General features: G+C 45.8%; 1 protein-coding gene across 1 annotated transcript in view; it reads left to right on the forward strand.

Moving 5' to 3' along the window:
- Window positions 1-2250: 2250 nt before the first annotated feature.
- Window positions 2251-3381, forward strand: part of Pmar_PMAR028337 (conserved hypothetical protein) — a gene marked incomplete at both ends in the record, with an annotated part of 2737 nt that continues 1606 nt past the window's right edge. The window contains one exon of the mRNA XM_002780656.1: window positions 2251-2376. Within this exon, the coding sequence (XP_002780702.1) occupies window positions 2251-2376 (126 nt within the window). The remainder of the gene's footprint in view (window positions 2377-3381) is intronic.

Genomic DNA, 3381 nt, shown 5'->3' on the forward strand with positions numbered 1-3381 from the left:
TATTACAAATATCATACAATGTGAATCGATTGCCACTAGCAGTCTGTAACATTCAGTTGTACCCTCTCGAGTGTAAAGACTATTGTTGAGAATATTACCTTATTGGCCTTCCAAAGACCAGTCCATGATGCCGACGATCGGATGGGGATGTAAAGTGAAGAGCTCGGACATGCCTGCTGGTGGGAAGAATAATAACAACCTTCCACATCTAGTATGTATCCTTATTATCATCAACGTATTATACCCTACCCAATTAAGCGTAATCATATACAGCAGTAACTTGTATATAATCTATGAATGCCGGTAAAATCGGGGCTTCAATATTTTCAAATAGAGCGTTCTAAACTCCATCATATGCGCCGAGTTGGCTGGATTTGAAGTCTTCCCGTGAGTAGAAGAGGTGTAGACTGCACAGCTGTGGGGAAAATATTGACATGTGTTTATGACAAGTAGTCTCATGTGAGTGAATGGGGAATAAACCTCGTACTGCGTTGGTTAGCTCTCCATTAAAGATGTTAATTTTCCTGTTTGAAACTACTGTTATTGTCGCGTTATTGAGTACTGTTCGATACATGTCGATAATGATGATGATGATGCCCACATTCAGACGGTTTACTACCTAAGAACACGTCCCAATATGGCCAATTTATTCGATTGGGAAGGTATAACGTATAATCGTTCTGCGCTGATTGTGGGGGATTTTCTCCGATGTGACATTTTCACGCAAGACATAATCGTCGGCACGCGTCACGGCGGACGCGTATCTTTCCCTGGATCTTGATCGCTTTGTTTTTGAATGTTTACTGGGCAGTCAGGGAGTCCACAAGTGAGCCGCCAAGCAGCTGATAATCAGGTAGGGCCCTGTTTGGCTCTACTCATCGTTACTACCGCCCCTCAGGCCTTGTCTGCTCATGCCAATCTAGTACTCAGCAAATGGCTACAGTTTCATAAAGAGTGCCCTGTACCAACAGAACAGGTAGTCGGTAGCTCTGCCTACCTTCCCCCCTCTCATCGCATCTCTCAGGATTGCTCGGTATTGAGTAAAGCTACTGGGCTGCCAGCAGATGTCGTAATTGGTCATCTCATGTCAATGGGACAACATCAAGCGGATGGTGGAAGTGACCTTAGAGGGGCAATACCGTCCAAGGCGACAACACCTCCGATAAACAACCATACCGTGCCCAAAGCTCAGGCCCCTCATGTGAGAGGACAGCAGATGAGTAGTACAAGAGTGTTAGTGAATCGGCAGTGATGATGATGAGTATATCAGATGTTGGCTCATCATCATCATTCTACCAACCAATGCCTCCATCATTCATTGCTGGTCTGCAGCATCATCAACAACAACAACAACAACAAAGGACATTCGACGCCTCATCATTATCAGTACTCTCGTGTGGGCTCTCACCCGAGGCAGAAAGCGTGCTGAATGGGTATGTGGTGAAGCATTTGAACGGTACGACGATTAAGTATTATCCTCCCCAGTCTAGTACTCGATGATCAGATGGTATGCCTCCTGAGAAGGACATTGTAGCTCTCGGCAATCGATTAAACCTTTCTATGGCTGTTATTGTGAGAGCGGTTATGACCAAGAGAGCAGCTTTCAAGAGTGGTATTTTAAACACGCCACCACAACAACAACAACAACAACAACAACAACAGCAGAGCAGCAGCAGCAGCAGTCCAGTCGTCACTCAGTTCAACAAACGTAGTAGTGAATGGGAGGCGGTGGGGTAGCAGTTGGATGGCAGGTGAGAAACAACAGCCAAAGGAAGAACGGCATCATAAACAACGAAGAGTGGTCACTAATAACACCAGTGCTCATCGGATGGGGTAGTAGCGATGTGGTTAAAGCGAAATGGCTCATAGGATGAGTTGGGTTTGGTAGGAGGGTTCAAAGGAGGTTTAGGAAGCTGGCATGGGGAGAGTCTTTATCGATACCTTTAGAGAGACTCATGCTGGTGCCGTGTGAGCCGAGGTCCATATCCGATAGAGATTTGGTAAGTCTTCCCGGAGGAGATGGTACAGTGGTAATGTTCAAGATTCTCATTGTGGAGGTTGTGGGTTCGATTATATCCTCGAGCTCTAGTGGATGTCTGTATCGATATTCATGTTCAGATATCTTATCACACGACCTATGCAGCACGACTTGGCATGGTCGTCTCCACTAAAGACGATAAACAATCGATGCAATCATGTCCTGATAATGATGATGATGAATTGAAGCAAGTGAGTACTCCGACGATGACTATGGAGGAAGAGGAAGACGACGAAGACGAAGAGGAGGAGGAAGAGGAGGAGGAAGAGGAAGAAGAGGACGACGAAGAGGAGGAGGAGGAGGAGGAGGAGGAGGAGGAGGTGAAGGAAGATGATGAAGTAGAGGAGTCAGTAGCGGAGAGGCCACGAGTATCGGCAAGATTAAGGAAGCGTAGGAGGATAGTCGGCCACCCTCCATCTGATGAGAGCTATATTGAAAGCGAAAATGAAGCCACTTTCCCCGATGATTGATTACCAAGACCACCACCTCCACCTCCTGGTGCTGCTGCTGCTGCTGTTCATCGATCTTTTACGTACCCTAATCGAGTAGTAGTAGTGGCTCTAACATCATCATTGTTTATGCGCCTTGGCTCGACATTAGGCAATTTGGACGGAGTTTTATGCAATATTATTTTAGAGTCAAACCAAGCCTGAGCCTAGTAGCTTTCTATCGTATTATTCATAATCATCATCATACATCGTTCAAGTAGTTGGTGTAGTGTTGAGTTACTTATTGGTAGTGTGATCATTAGAAGTAGGGGTAGCACGAGTGAGTTGCACCATGAGATACACCATTTGCTGTTTAGTGCTGCAAGACTGGGGAGAGGCTGAGGCGTATTCTCCTTGCTTTAAAGTCGATTCACTCGACGGGAGGCAATAGTCAATAACCAATTGAATCCATCAGCCCGTTCTACAATACCTTATCGCCACTACAGAACAATGAACTAAATAGTAAATACTTCATCCTATCACGACTCTGACGTATGCAACGAAAGCGAAATATCCTCATAAGTGGAACTAACGAGGTAAATGTTGAGTTCAGTCGATAAAAAATCTGCATACAATTTTTAAGACCTACTTCGCATATCTAGAATGATCGAGGGCGAGTCGCGGCAAGCTATGCCTAGATAGAGTCCCCGGTATACTGAAGTTGTTGATGTTGGCCGCTAGTAGGGATCTTGGCCAAGACACTCTAATTGGATACTGATAGAGGATACAACTGGGGGGAGGATGTGGTCCTCGAGGATGGACTTGTGTTCGTGGCTACTACCATCACCTGTCGATAGTGGTAGTTCAATGATCTGCTACGACCGAGAGCAGCATCGCCAAGAGTGTTAGCAGGGC

This window comes from Perkinsus marinus (assembly GCF_000006405.1).
Source record: "Perkinsus marinus ATCC 50983 genomic scaffold scf_1104296944276, whole genome shotgun sequence".
Taxonomy (NCBI): Eukaryota; Perkinsozoa; order Perkinsida; family Perkinsidae; genus Perkinsus; species Perkinsus marinus.